This window comes from Xyrauchen texanus, chromosome 12, assembly GCF_025860055.1.
Source record: "Xyrauchen texanus isolate HMW12.3.18 chromosome 12, RBS_HiC_50CHRs, whole genome shotgun sequence".
NCBI lineage: Eukaryota > Metazoa > Chordata > Actinopteri > Cypriniformes > Catostomidae > Xyrauchen > Xyrauchen texanus.
In genome coordinates this window covers 26,684,971-26,699,056 of record NC_068287.1, presented here as the reverse complement: position 1 = coordinate 26,699,056, position 14,086 = coordinate 26,684,971, and the positions used below count along the sequence as shown (strand labels likewise).

The following is a 14,086-nucleotide window of genomic DNA, read 5'->3' as shown; positions in this document are numbered from 1 at the left end:
ATCAACGTAGTGTGAATGAAATGAAACAGCAGATTCGCCATTACAAAGTTACGATTACAGCCAAGTACAGTGGTCGAAATAAAAAAAAACATCTTGATGTATTTGTAGAAAAGTACAGGCAGGGTAAACTTCATGCAAGTCTAGGTTCATATTCTGTTTTTTTTTTTTATAAGAATCATTGTGACAATCAATTGTAAACTTTATTTTAAATAAATTATCTATAGTAAAGGCATGTCGCCATGAATTGTGTGGAAAATGCGTGTCCGAATCCAATGGATGTTATTTTTAGTGACTGATGGCTCACAGGCGAGGCTCACAGGTTAGTGATGGCCGCTCACTGTATTATGTTATTCTTATATTTACATTTCGCTTTCTGTTGGAATTTAAACACTCATGCAGCTACTGTGTGGCACTGGAACTCAAGCGCCGCCGTTTTAGACCAGATTTAGGGTGCACACATAAAAACGGAGCTAGATTTTCGTCAAGGGTTGTCCGTTTTCCCCCGCCCGACACAGGCCTAGCTGTAGCGAGCTAGCGGCCGTCCGCGGTGTCTGGGCAAACCTCCTCAAGACCCGCGCTCCGCTATGTGAGTCTTTTAGCACACCGTTGAAGACTACTTCTTAATTTCAAGAGTTAGTCTTAAATCGCTTGTTAGAAGTAATTGGCTGTTGTTATGTGCTTTACTGTCTCCTCAGTTGGAAGTTTGTCTTTAGCAAGCTAGTGCTATGAGCAGTTAGCATCTCCAGTGTTTATTATGTTAGCTTGTTGTTGTTGCTAGTCAGTATGTCAAATAGCGTTTTTTTTTATTGTAAGTACAATATTTTGTTTATCGTTTCGTAATAATCCTTAGTTTCCCCGCTATATTTTCTGTGGTATGTGTAACAATTCGAGTTAAATATGGCATCTTTATCTAGGCTAACTTTAATATAAGGGATATTAGATCTGCTTGTCAGGTTGACAGCAAAATAATTTTCACCAAAAAGGTGCCACAGATGGGAACAGTTAATAACTCCCTAAATATCTGTCGTGTGTGTGTGTGTGTGTGTGTGTGTGTGTGTGTGTTTAAAGAAAGTGGCATTGGTTTGTTAAGTGGGTACTTTTAATATGCCACCCTTCTCATTGTCTGTGATTTAGTGTTTGATAACAATGTAAGGTTGCCTTGCATAAATTGCTTGCTACTGTTCTGCATTTGGACACCGTCAAATTTATTGTCTGGTGAAATAAATGAGCCATGTTTTAAAAGCTATTCTTATTGGTACTTAATCACGAGTCATTCTGTGCTGTGAACATCTGTATAATATCTCAGTATCTTCCTCTGTCTCTGCAGTGAGAGCATGGATCCAGACAGTGGGGCGGACACTCAGCGAACTCTTAATCTGCAATGGAAGAGCTATAAGCTAGTACAAGACCCTGCTCTCCGAAGAGTTACTCAGAAAATCTACAGATATGATGGGGTTCATTTTAGTTTGCCTGTATGGATATTCAAATGTTTTAGTTTGTGTAAAATCTTGTTTATAAAAATCTAACCCACCTCCAAAGTTATTTTACTTAAATAGCAAGTGATGCACTTCACATATTTTTTGCTTTTGTCATGAAATTTACTATATAATGTCTGTGTGAATTTCTTGTTGTTAGGATTCTGGATTCCCACCTGTGGGAGACTTGCGGGATCCAAGACCCCGCAGAATCTGGTCTAGACACACAGAGTTGTCGCTGCCAGTGCCCAAATTTAAGGTATGCCTCCCTCTCTGTGCTCTCTGGATTTTCTCTTAAATTTGTCATACAAAGCTCTTTGTATGCAGCTCTGGAAATACCATGACAAAATTAAGAGACCACTGCAAAATGATCAGCTTCTCTGGATTTACTATTTATAGGTATGTGTTTGAGTAAAATGAAAATTGTGTTTTATTCTATAAAGTACTGACAACATTTCTCCCAATTTCCAACTAAAAATATTGTCATTTAGAGCATTTATTTGCAGAAAATGACAACTGGTCAAAATAAATAACAAAAAATGCAGTGTTTTCAGACCTCTAATAATGCAAAGAAAACAAGTTCATATTCATTTTAAAACAGCACAATACTATTGTTTTAACTTAGGAAGAGTTCAGAAATCAATATTTGGTGGTATAACCCTGATTTTCAATCACAGCTTTCATGCGTCTTGGCATGCTCTCTACCAGTCTTTCACATTACTGTTGGGTGACTTTATGCCACTTCTGGTGCAAAACTTCAAGCAGCTCAGTTTTGTTTGATGGCTTGTGGCCAACCGTCTTCCTCTTGATCACATTCCAGAGGTTTTCAGTGGGGTTCAGGTCTGGAGATTGGGCTTGCCATGACTGGGTCTTGAACCGGTGGTCCTCCATCCACACCTTGATTGACCTGGCTGTGTGGCATGGAGCATTGTCCTGCTGGAAAAAACAATACTCAGTTTGTTTGCCAGGAATGCCATTAAGTCACCCAACAGCAATATGAAAGACTGGTAGAGAGCATGCCGTCTTTGAAAGCTGTCATTGAAAATCAGGGTTATTCCACAACATATTGATTTCTGAAATCTTTCTAAGTTAAAACATTAGTATTGTGTTGTTTAAAAATGAATATGAACTTGTTTTCTTTGCATTATTCTAGGTCTGGAAACTGCTTTTTGTTGTTGTTATTTTGACCAGTTGTCATTTTCTGGAAATAAATACTCTAAATATTTTTATTTGTGAGAAATGTTGTCAGTACTTTATAGAATAAAACCAAAATTTTCATTTGACTCAAACACGTGCTTATAAATAGAAAATCCAGAGACACTGATAATTTTGCAGTGATCTATACATGTTTTCCAGAGCTGCATATCGCTTTTATTCTACATGCTAAGCCATTCCTCTGTTGCTCTCTTCCCCATAGTTGGATGAGTATTATGTAGGCCCTATTCCGCTTAAGGAAGTGACGTTTGCGAGGCTGAATGACAACATCAAGGAGCCGTTCCTGGCAGAGATGTGCGCCAAGTTTGGTGAGGTTGAAGAGATGGAGATTTTGTTTCATCCCAAGTCCCGAAAGCACTTGGGCCTGGCCCGTGTCCTATTCACTAGCACTAGAGGGGCCAAGGATACAGTCAAACACCTGCACAATACTTCTGTCATGGGCAACATTGTCCATGTCCAGCTGGATATCAAAGGTACATCATCTTTGATCATTAATCATCTTAAATTTAGAGTTTGCTTTATTGTATTGAAAATGTATCTCTTTTTTTTATTTATATTATAAATGTATCTAAAATATTTATATATATATATATATATATGTGTGTGTACACAGTGGTGGCCAAAAGTTTGGAATAATGTACATATTTTTCTCTTATGGATAGAAATTGGTACTTTTAGTCACCAAAGTGGCATTCAACTGATCACTCAAGTATAGTCAAGACATTAGTAACGTGAAAAATTATTATTACAATTTAAAAAAAAAAATGTTTTCAGAACTTCTTAGATTACTTCAAAGTGTCCTCATCAAAAAAATCCTCCACATGCAGCAACAACAGATTCTAGCTGTCAGTTTGTCCAGATACTTGGGTGACATTTCACCCCATGCTTCCTGTAGCACTTGCCATAGATGTGGCTTTTCACGTACTTCTCATGCACGTTACAGTCTAGCCGATCCCACAAAAGCTCAAAAGTAATGGACTAATAACACTCTTTTCCAATTATCTGTTGTCTGTTTCTTTGCCCACTCTAAAAAATGTTTGTTTTGTTATTCTGTTTCAAAAATGGCTTTTTCTTTGCAATGTTTCCCATAAGGCCTGCACCCCTGAGTCTTCTCTTACTGTTGTACATGAAACTGGTGTTGAGTGGGTAGAATTCAATGAAGCTGTCATCTGAGGACATGTGAGGTGTCTGTTTCTCAAACTAGAGACTCTGATGTACTTAAGAGCTGTTGGAAAAAATAATTTCAGGGATGCATACTCAATAGATCAGGATACTCAACTGATTCTGAATCGATTCTCAAAAGAATCTGAATCGATTCTGAGTTCGGTTTAAATCACAGCAGAGCTGTGGTGCACGACAAAGACAGATGTGGAAACAAAGATGCAAGTTAAATGCATACACTAAAGTCAAGTGCACAAACACGACTCTTTGCAGACATGCTGTTTCAAACACATGACCATTTGTGCCCGAATGAAACTATGATCCTGAAATTCTTTCACAAACCCACGCAGAAAGCAACGGGAGAGTTTATTCGTGATTAGAAGCCAACAAACAACATGAAAGACAAGCTCGCTCCCATAATTACACTGATTTGCACACAACGGGGGAAAACACAGAATAATGATGAGGCAGCGGTTCGGGAGATGTTGGTGATGTTTTCATTTAAAGGTGATGCCTTTCTCTACACTTACGCTTTCCATTTCATTGGCTTTTGTCATTGTTGGTCACTCATTTCTCAGGAAAGTGCGCACACCTGATGATAAATGTTTTATCTTCTACTCGCAGAGCAAACAGATGGAACAGTACATACGGAAGCTTGATACATTTTTGAAGCAACAACTGTTCTATATAAACGGCTTTACTATCACCTGTGCAGGAGAGGAGAAGGTGACAGCTGAACTCTCATAGAAGCAGATATATCTCTCATCCTGGACCACAACTTCCATTTGTGCTTAAAAATTTAAATTAATAGGATGGCAAAGATTAATTTTAAATGATAATTAAATACTATTAAATGATTTACAATGCTTAAAAATAAGAAAATAATCAGTTGAAGTAATAGTATTCAGTGTGTTTTGATGGAGAACCAATATTGTTTTTTTTTTTGCTTTTAAGAGATTTATTTTCTAAGGTTCTAAGAAAGAAACTGAAAAACTGAGGTACTCTTTTAAACTATAGAACCATTTATTCAATCGTGTGGATGTTCCATGTTTTGTTCACAGCTCATACTGAAGGTAAAAGGCCAGTTTATGTAATGTGACTCGTTCTGATTTTTAAAACTGCTGTTAACTAAAAAGTTGAAAGGGAAAAATAGAGAGTAAAAAATAATTTTGAAGAAACTGAAAAAGAAAGATATTGAAGGACAAGATGCATTATGATTCATCGAGAATTATTTTATAATCAAATTGTTACCCTTTGAATCGTAATCAAATCATGAGGCCAGTGAAGATTCACACCTCTAATGTACTTATCCTCATATTTAGTTGTATATCTGGCCTTCCACATCTCTTTCTGTCCTTGTTAGAGCCAGTTGTGTATTTTCTTTTGAAGACTGTAGTGTACACCTTTGTATGAAATCTTCAGTTTTTTGGCAATTTCAAGCATTCACTCCTCAAAACAGTGATTGACTGATGAGTTTCTTGAGAAAGCAGTTTCTTTTTTTGTGCCATTTTTGACCTTAAGACTTGCCAGTATATTGCATACTGTGGCGACTCGGAAGACAAACGCAATGTTAAGCTTCATTTAACGAACCAAATATATTTAAACTATGTTTGATATAATGGCAAGTGATTTTCTAGTACCAAATTAGCAATTTAGCATGATGACTCAAGGATAAAGTGTTGGAGTATTGGCTGCTTGAAATGGGGCCTGTCTAGATTTGATAAAAAATTGCTTTTTTCAAATAGTGATGTTTTTTTCATCAATAATGTCCTGACTATACTTTGTGATCAGTTGAATGACACTTTGGTGAATTCAAGTACAAATTTCCTTCCTAAACAGCAAAATCTGTACCATTATTCCAAACCTTTGGCCTCCAGTATGTGTGTGTGTGTATATATATATATATATACACACACACACACACACACACACACACACAGTTGAAGTCAGAAGTTTACATACACCTTAGCCAAATACATTTAAACTAATTTTTTTCACAAGTCCTGTCATTTAATTGTAGAAAACATTCCCTGTCTTATGTCAGTTAGGATCACTACTTTATTTTAAGAATGTGACATGTAGGGCTACCCCCAAAAGTGGAACAAACGTTAGTCAATGAGAAAAGTCTTGGTCGACCAAGTTTTAATTGGCCGTTTAGTCGCAAATATTCAGACAGTCTCCTTGCTGGTTTTTCAGACACATTCAGAATCATTACCGCTTTTGCCTGTGTTGCTGCAGTTCGCTTCTTGCGTGTGCTTGTGCCTTTTATATTTTAAAGGCTCATTATTATGGATTAGTATTTCTCTGTTATGTAACAGTGTTAGCAATGTTACATATAAAATTTTTTCTCAGCCCAGGAACTCAAACCATTTTCCGAAATTATAAATTATTATATTAATTAATATAATAAACGTGCGACAACTGGTCGACTAATGGCTTAAACCAACAACTACACGTCAACTAGGAAAATCTTTGGTCAGGGGCAGCCCTAATGAAATGTCAGAATAATAGTAGAGAGAATTATTTCTTTCAGCTTTTATTTCTTTCATCACATTCCCAGTGGGTCAGAAGTTTACATACACTGTTAGTATTTGGTAGCATTGCCTTTAAATTGTTTAACTCGGGTCAAACATTTTGTTTAACCTTCAACAAGCTTCTCACAATTTTGAATTTTTGAACTAGAATTTTGGCCCATTCCTCCAGACAGAACTGGTGTAACACGAGTCCGTTTTTAGGCCTCCTTGCTCGCATATGTTTTTCATTTCTGCCCACAAATTTCTATCGGGTTGAGGTCAGGCCTTTGTGATAGCCACTCCAATACATTGACTTTGTTGTCCTTAAGCCATTTTGCCACAACGTTGGAGAGTCATTGTCCATTTGGAAGACCCATTTGCGACCAAGCTTTAACTTCCTAGTTGATATCTTGAGATGTTGCTTCAATATATTCACATCATTTCCTTTCCTCTTGATGCCATCTATTTTGTGAAGTGCACTAGTCCCTCCTGCAATAAAGCACTCCCACAACATGATGATGCCACCCCATGCTTCACGGTTAGAATGATGGTCTTCGGCTTGTAAGGCTCATAATTTTTCCTCCAAACATAACGATGGTCATTGTGGCCAAGCATTTCAATTTTGTTTTATCAGACCAGAGGGCATTTCTTCAAAAAGCAAGATCTTTGTCCCCATGTGCACTTGCAAACAATAGTCTGGCTTTTTTTATGGTAGTTTTGGAGCAGTGGCTTCTTCCTTGCTGAGCAACCTTTCAGGTTATGTCGATATAGGACTTGTTTTACTGTGGAAATAGATACTTGTCTACCTGTTTCTTCCAGCATCTTCTCAAGGTCGTTTCCTGTTGTTCTGGGATTGATTTGCACTTTTCGCACCAAACTACGTTAATTTCTAGGACTCCTTCCTGAGCGGTATGATGGCTTCGTGGTCCCATGGTGTTTATACTTGCGTACTATTGTTTGTACAGATGAACGTGGTACCTTCAGGCATTTGGAAATTGCTCCCAAGGATGAATCAGGCTTGTGGAGGTCCACAATTTTTTTCTGAGGTCTTGGCTGATTTCTTTTGATTTTCCCATGATGTCAAGCAAAGAAGCACTGAGTTTTAAGGTAGGTCGTAAAATACATCCACAGGTACACCTCCAATTGACTCCAATTAGCCTATCAGAAGCTAATTGCCTAAAGGCTTGACATAATATTTGGACATTTTCCAAGCTGCTTATAGGCAGAGTTAACTTTGTATGTAAACTTCTGACCCACTGGAATTGTGATATAGTCAATTAAAAGTGAAACGGTCTGTCTGTAAGCAATTGCTGCAAGAAAATACTCATGTCATGCACTAAGTAGATGTCCTAAACACCTTTGCTATTATGAAATCTGTGGAGTGGTTTAAAAATTTGTTTTAATGACTTCAACCCAAGTGTATGTAAACTTCTGACTTCTACTGTATATATGTCCATTGCTAACTATAGTACAGAATCAAGGACATGCTGAGAACTTTGAGGGGAATGGCTTTTTGATTGATTGAATTCTTTAGAATGTGGGAAGTGGTCTGGAGGATTTGCATATTGATTACTTAATGGACATAAATTCATCCTTCTCTAATTTTATTCATATTTGTGTGTTTTCAAGGCCAACAGAGAATGAAATACTATGACCTGATAGTGAGTGGCTCATACACCCCTCAGACCGTGCCAACTGGAGGCAAGGCTCTCACAGAGAAATTTCTGCCCCCAGCTCCAACTCAGCCAGACACGGTGAGTACCATGAGCTCATCTACACTGGAAAGAATGCATTGCTTTCCTTTAAGTAATGCAATTGTGTGGTGCTTTACCAGCAAAAACCTACAGTTACTCAAATACACTGTGGTATGAGAGTAGACCACAAAATGTCTGAAATGGATCTCTCAAGCCTCAATCTCATTGCATAATTGGGATTTATGGCAAGAAGGGTACAAGATAGAAAAAAAAACTTTTCTCACTTAACTGCTAGCTTTGTAGGATGGTTGAGACTATTTTGTATCTCAGCCTTCATTAAAAAACAACTGCAAGTCTGAAAATTGTTTTACTCCATGTATGTGATTGTTTTCAGTGTTTCAATATCTTAATTTTCAGTAACCATGTTACATGTGTACCATTCTTAGGGTTGGGGTGTAACGAAATGCATGTAATGGGAATTCGTATTTAAAATACAAAATATAAGTAACTGTTTTCCACTACAGTTACAATTTAAATCTTCGGTATTTAGAATAGTTACATTTAAAAAGTATTTTTATTACTGAAGAGATTACTTTGCATTTTATTGTCATTTGATTAGTTTAATATTTAGTCCTTTCAGATAGAAAACATTTATATTTATATATATATATATATATATATATATATATATATATATGCGATCCAAAGTGCATTTGATCAGCGGTGAAACTCTTTCTTATGATGTGTTACATTCATACGAGCAGAAAAAGAAGTTTGAAGTAAGTTTGGAGCACAAGAAATAGAAATAAACCTTGTATAAATTGTCAGCTTTACGCTAAGCTAAAATGCTATTTCTAGCCATTTTACATGCATGTTACCAGTCACGATAAAATGTTTTTATCAAGAAAATTCATGTTGGATCATAATTTCTTTTTTTCTAGTAAGACCTTTGATATTTGGGCAAAAATGATATTCTTGATTTTGTATTGTTTTCCTGTAAAAATATCTAAAGATCCATAAAACATGATCAATTTGATGTATCTTGTTTGAGAAACAACACTGCAGAAGATATTTAGGTTTTTCAGTGAATGTTTTTTTTAACATGTGTATTTTGTCTTACTGTACTGACAGAGTTTTTATTGTCAAAACAAGTGAAAAAATCTACCAGTGCTGAAGTAATCCAAAGTATTTAGAATATGTTACTGACCTAGAGTAATCCAACAGAATACTTTACAAATTACATTTTACAGCATGTATTCTGTAATCTGTAGTGCAATACATTTCAAAAGTAGCCCTCCCAACCCTAACCAATCTTATTTCTAGGGGTCTTGGATTACCTTGGTTAAAAAAAAAAAAAATGTTCCACATCCTATTAATTTCTAATGGCTGTGATTTTCTTTTCTTCTATTGTTAGTCTTCTGATATCCGGCGGAGGCTCTCTACTGACCAGATGGCAGTACCTACTGCTGTCACTCTCAACTCAGGCAGTACCACCCCCTGTTCTGTGGACACTGGATTAGGAGACCAGCGCTTAGACACCCCTTCTTCCTCACTGGGGGGGCCCTATACCCCTGGCTCCTCTGCTTCTTCACAGGGTGGGGGCACTCCTTACACCCCTCGCTCTTTGACCCCTTTCTCCCAAGATTCGGGCTACTCTGTGGGCAGGTTGGTTTTTGGATTTACACAATCTTGATTAGAACTGTTGCAAGGTTTAATTTCTTTAGCAAGGTTTCTCCTGCATTAAAAATATTTAGTCGATCACCCAAGCCACTGCAGACAGTGCGCTAAAGTGTGGGATGAAGAGGATAGTGCATAGTGGATCACTAGTGGAAGCCACTTGATATCACCGCGCAGACCACAAAGCTAGGCATATAACTATACACAAATTGCATGATACGATGCAAAGCCACATGATACAATTAAATAAAAACACAATGTTTCGCTCAAACCATTAAAGGATTCTACATAAATGTCTTAAATTATAAATGTCTGACATTGGCAACAAAAAGCAGAGCTCTATAATAAAGTAACTCAAACAATAGCAATTCATTTGTTTCGTTTCATTGTAATGAGAAACTCAAATTAACTCACAATTTTCATGTTTATCTTGAGAAAAATGTGTTTGTCTACACAAGCAGTTTGTATAGCACTTTTCACAATACACTTTTGTTTCAATGTAGCATTATTGAAAAGCATGCCTTAATGTATTAAAGCCATCTGTGAACAAGCTAAAGTGACAGTAGTAAGTAAAAAAAACTTCTTTCAATGTTATTTTGAAAAACTCAAGTGGAACCTGACCTCTGGTTTTACGATATATGTGCATAATCCAATATTATTTGAGGATTGTTCAAAAACAGATCGGTGCACATAATTGTTTTTAGCGGTAAATATTAACAACGTCATTACTAGCAAATAATATGTGCACAAGTGTTGTGCTCATACCCGTTCACATTCAACGTGAAAAGCAGAGAATAAATGTCACGTTATTGCGGGTTTCTTATGATGTCAGATTTTTTAATAAACTTGCATTTGTTACTTATGAGTGTCTTGCTCAGTGTAATGCACCATGTCGTCTGGGAGAGGCTGGATGTTAATTGCAACTTTGAGACTGTGATGTCCAGAGGTTGCGCTAAAAAAAAAAAAAAAACTTTATCCATCCCTCTGACAGACTGAGTTGTAAAAGTCTTGTTTTCATTTCATTAGGAGGACTACTAGGATTCAGTGGCATAGCATCCATTGTAATGGGTGAAAATTCTACCTGTCAGTCACCCACTGTGCTAAAACAAGATTTCAAAACTTTGCCAGTTACTCACGGCTTCTAAATGAAATAACCGTACAATCTGAAGATTTGAAAAGTTGCATATACATCCTCAAGTTCACAGAACCTTTTCAATGTGCCTGATATCAACAAAGTGACACTGAGGAGAAGCACACACAACTTAGGCTCAGTTACAGGTACTATATTAAAATAACTGAGAATTCTGCTCTAAACATCATGTTTTCGCTTGGATTAAATGCTATAGTTACCAAACCTGGATGTTTCTGGATGTCCCCCAACACTGCACATTTTGTATATCTCCCTTTTCTGACACACCCAATTCAGGTCTTGGAGTCTTCACTCATGACCTGATGAGTTGAATCAGGTGTGTTTGATTAGGGAGAGATCCAAAATGTGTAGTGTTGGGCCTCCAGGACAGGGTTGGGAACAACTGCTATAGTATAATTGTCCGAAACATTGCCCAACTTTTTTCATGCTTATTGTTTTTATGTTCTTTTGCGCTTTATCATCTAACAGTAACACCCTGATGTAATAATTGATGTATGCATAATGAAGTTAGAGGCCGTCCCCATAAAATCCTAAAACAAGTGTTCAGAGGACATTACCAGGTGTAAATGGCGATGACACATGTCCTCTTTTGAATGGATCGCCCAAAATGCTTTCCCTCTTTTGGAAAGTCGTGGTAATGTAATAGTGGATTTTGTATTTTTTGCTGTTGGAGCAAATGAAAATATGTATGTTTTGCTATACTTGATATACTTCTGCATTCCAACAATGGAAATGTGTAAAGGGTCCATAGCACTTTAAAGTAGAAAAACTGTAATACGCTCGGTGACCTAGAGCAGTGGTTCTCAACCGGTGGGGGGGCGCGGACACTCTCCCAGGGGGGCGCGAGTAGGCTACGATGGAAGGGGGAAAAAAAACTGAAAAAAAAAAAAATTTTTGGGGTACATTTTTTTTTTATCACTAAACTACTGTCATAAAAAGTTATAGTTTTGTATATACATAACTCCTGAATAAAAATTAAAATGTGTTTGGACTGATTTAAAAAAAAAAGTTTTGAACAAATTTGATTGGTTTGTCGATAGTGAGCGCAAATGCAGGTGATAAGCAAGCGGTTTCATTAAGCGAGTCATTGAGTCGTTCATTCAAACGATTCGTTCAAACGGCCGATTTATCAAGAATGAGACAGATGTTTGTGAATGGGTCATTGAATCTTTGACTCAACCGATTCGTTCACAACACTGAATCATTCAAAACACGATTGAGTATTGCTGTGAGATGCGCTATGTCTATGCTGTGATCTTTGTTTGGATTCATCGGCTCTATTTTCGCTGCTAAAATAGACCAAAACAATCATTATTTCATCTAAAATGTAAGTGACTTAATATTATTAACTTGTTTGTTGAACTGTCATATGAAATCAGTGTCACATTTTCAATCGTGAGGTGATGGTAAATTAAGTGATGGTCAATTGTCAGCTCTCTTGGTCGTCAGGTCGTGTGATGTATGTTGCTGAACTGTATTCAAATGTTATAAATATAAAAACACCACATTTTGAAATTGAACTGCAGTATATCAATTTAGTTTATTTGTGAGTTCTGCGCTCATAGACTTTAGAAAACGGTGCTCATTTGTTTGATTTCAACCTGTCTTTGCAAGGCCGCGAAACTCATATTTTGCTCCTTGCAGACAAAGTGCACGCCTTCACATAAAAACTAGACCTCTGGCATGGCCGCATCAGTCGAGGGAACTGTGCCATGTTCCCCAGCCTTGCAGACTTTATCACTGATGCAGGCACGTCACACGATTTCTCCTCCCTATTTCAATCAGCGTCTCCTGCACCTGTCAGCAATGAGAAAAATTTTTTCAATTTGCGACATACTTTAAAGAGGATTATCGCGCTCTTGTGTGGGTTCGAGATCCGTTTGTGTGCACAGCAAACGGGCTATCAATTGATATGCAGGAACAGCTTATTGAGCTGAAGAGTGACAGTAGACTGAAGGAACTCTTTAGCTCCTGCCCTCTTTTGTCATTCTGGGCAGCATTGATGCAGGAATACCCTGAACTCTGTGACGTCGCCGTGAAGATTCTCCTTCCTTTCGCGTCGACATATTTGTGTGAGGCAGGATTCTCAAAAATGACTGCACTCAAAACGAAATACCGCAATCGTGCACAAATCGAGGATGATTTGAGGCTATGTTTATCAAACATTTAGCCAAGAATTGAGGATCTTTGCAAGGCAAAGCAGGCTCAGGTCTCACATTAACATCACCTACCAGCAAGCTTCTGTAAAAAATGCAGATGATGCCTACTATTAGGCCTAGTAATAATAACAATAATAAAGCATAAATTAATATCAGAGGTCTGGTGCCAATCCCAATTATAGCAATAGCCTAGTAATGATAATAGGCCTACTGATGATGATGATAATAATAATAATCATAACAACAATAAAGCATGTAACCTCATATAATTATATAGCATTAGCCTAGTAATGATGATAGGCCTACTACTGCTCATAATAATAATAATAATAATAATAATGCTTGCAAGCTCACATTAGAAGTCTGGTGCTACTGCAAATTATTATTATTATTATTATTATTATTATATAATAATAATAATAACAACAACAATAAAGCATGGGGCGGGGCAGGGGGCCCCAACTGCAATGAACCAGCTTTGGGGGGGCCCAGCTTGCAAAAGGTTGAGAACCCCTGACCTAGAGAGTGAACGGAGAGTGAAGTGTTGAGATCCTTTGAAAATATGGTTCAACATTTTGGGATTCCCAGGTTTCTATTCTTTTGATATTTACAACTGTGCCACCTGATGATGGGGAAACAACCCATGTATTTTTGTGGTGGTAAGATCCAAGAATTTTGGTTGAGGTTCAGAATTTTAAGTGTGACATACTGGGAACTCAAATTTCATTTTGCCCAGTCTCTGCATTTTAGGTGATGGGGTGGTCATTAATATTGTGGATAAATACATAAAAAATTGGGTCCTAGCCAGTGTTATGATTCACAGACAAATTATTCTTAGGGGATGGAGGTTGGCTGGAGCGCCCTTGTTTCAAGAATAGAGCACAGAGATGGGCAGGGTGGCAGCTATTTGAGGGAATGTCACATAGAATGCTAGGTAACATGGAAGTGTTTAATAAAAATGGGGCAATTATTTGGTCTTTTTGGAGAGTTCTCGGAAAGGGGCATTGTAGGGAGTTTTATTGTTTTAAATGTGTGATTTTTA

At 37.3% G+C, this 14,086-nt stretch overlaps 1 protein-coding gene across 2 annotated transcripts in view; it reads left to right on the top strand.

Moving 5' to 3' along the window:
• The first annotated feature begins 302 nt into the window (after positions 1-302).
• LOC127652867 (histone-lysine N-methyltransferase SETD1A-like) overlaps positions 303-14,086 on the top strand; it is a 50,759-nt gene continuing 36,975 nt past the window's right edge. Inside the window, exons 1-6 of one of the 2 annotated variants that reach the window (XM_052139282.1) lie at positions 303-319; positions 1,328-1,472; positions 1,636-1,734; positions 2,893-3,163; positions 7,994-8,118; positions 9,473-9,723. In XM_052139282.1, the coding sequence (XP_051995242.1) occupies positions 1,335-1,472; positions 1,636-1,734; positions 2,893-3,163; positions 7,994-8,118; positions 9,473-9,723 (884 nt within the window). In that variant the 5' untranslated portion in view covers positions 303-319; positions 1,328-1,334. Of the gene's footprint in view, positions 320-454; positions 587-1,327; positions 1,473-1,635; positions 1,735-2,892; positions 3,164-7,993; positions 8,119-9,472; positions 9,724-14,086 lie in introns of those variants that run through there. The other variant, XM_052139283.1, reaches the window with a different exon arrangement.